General features: G+C 39.3%; 1 protein-coding gene across 1 annotated transcript; it reads right to left on the bottom strand.

Moving 5' to 3' along the window:
• Positions 1–924: 924 nt before the first annotated feature.
• On the bottom strand, positions 925–1137 carry LOC308091148 (protein transport protein Sec61 subunit gamma-like; the record flags this gene model as incomplete). The annotated part of the gene is made up of 1 exon (XM_080436529.1): positions 925–1137. The coding sequence occupies one exon, from the start codon at positions 1135–1137 to the stop codon at positions 925–927; it is 213 nt and encodes a 70-aa protein (XP_080292655.1).
• Positions 1138–1465: the final 328 nt, after the last annotated feature.

The raw sequence follows: 1465 nt of genomic DNA, 5'->3' as shown, positions 1-1465 counted from the left end.
AATTGCAACTTTATATATAATGCACAGTTACTGTAAATGCATTTCATGGCGTCCATATGATTGACGATATAAAGATTATATCATCAACATGGACTTCCATGAAATGCATTTTCCTCCACAGCTTTATTAACCAGTCAAATAATAACTTTGTATATTATTATAACATTGTGTACAGAATGTAAAGAATCACACCCAGTGTGAGTAAAAGTGGTGCCTACTCTGTTTGATGAGTGTGCTGTCATTCAGGCGGTACTACTTTATAAGTATTTTTAATTATTTTATGAACTTTTAAGTAGTTATACTTACATTGGTTACTTTTTACTTACTTTAATTACTTTTAAATACTTTTACTCCATATAGTTAATTAAAAGTATTTATACTCAAGTGTGTTACTTTAAAGTATTTGTACTCAGTTTAGTGACTTTTAAGTACTGTTACTTAAATCAGTTAATTTATTATTTACTTTTGATTTACTTTAAAGTATTTCTTTACTCATTTTAACAACTTTTAAGTATTTTTACTCTTTTTATCAACTTCTAAGTGTTTTTACTTATTTTAACTACGTTTAAGTATTTTTACTCAATTTATTTACTTTTAAATATTTTGTGTGTGTGCGTGTGCGTGTGTGTGTGTGTGTGTGTGTGTGTGTGCGCGCACGTGCGCGCCAGCCTGTGTGTGTACTGTATGTGTGTGTGCATGTGTTGCACTGTCTCCTGTTTGATTGTTTGATTAGTGTAATTGTTTGCATCTTTGTGTTGCAATCAGCTGCAGCTGTTTGTGCCGTGCTCGGACGGACGGACGGACGGACACACAAACACACACAGTCAAATGTAGAGCGACTGGCACCGCTAAGAATTTATCTTTATCCTCAGTCTCCACACCAATCCTGCGCCTGGGTCTGGGTAGTTTGTGACCAGTAAACAGTTAGCCGCCCACAAGGATGTGGTTGATGGGAATGAGGATGAGCTTCACAAAGAATCCAAGGAAACCCATGATGGCAAACCCAGTCGCTGTGGCCATGCCAATCTTCTTAAGTTCTTTAAGGTCTGGTTTGGTGCATCTCTTTACCAGCCTGATGGAGTCTTTGATGAACTGCCGGCTGGGCTCCACAATCTGAAACTGCAAAACCTGGTCCATGATGTTGTATGTGAACGTGTCGACGGTCAGAGAACAACTAAAGACATGCAGTGATCTGTGTCCCTTTTATACCCATATAAGGAGTGCACCGTCAGTATGATGTCATAGTACTGACATTGGTCTGACGGTTCTCTGCATTCTTCAGGGATCTCCATGGAGACTGATGTCAGTACTGTGACATGTGGATGACATGTGGATTGACATCTGGATTGCTGCACGGCGTTCCTTGACAACCGCTGAACTGACTGACCTCAAATCGGCACAGCACTACCTCCACTCCGAGTATCTGGAGAACCGTCTGACCGATCGACTTCAAACTTGGTGTGAA

Source organism: Gymnoscopelus braueri (assembly GCF_963280865.1).
Source record: "Gymnoscopelus braueri genome assembly, chromosome: 8".
Classification (NCBI taxonomy): domain Eukaryota; kingdom Metazoa; phylum Chordata; class Actinopteri; order Myctophiformes; family Myctophidae; genus Gymnoscopelus; species Gymnoscopelus braueri.
Note: the sequence above shows the minus strand (reverse complement) of the source record. Positions and strands in the feature narration are given on the sequence as shown.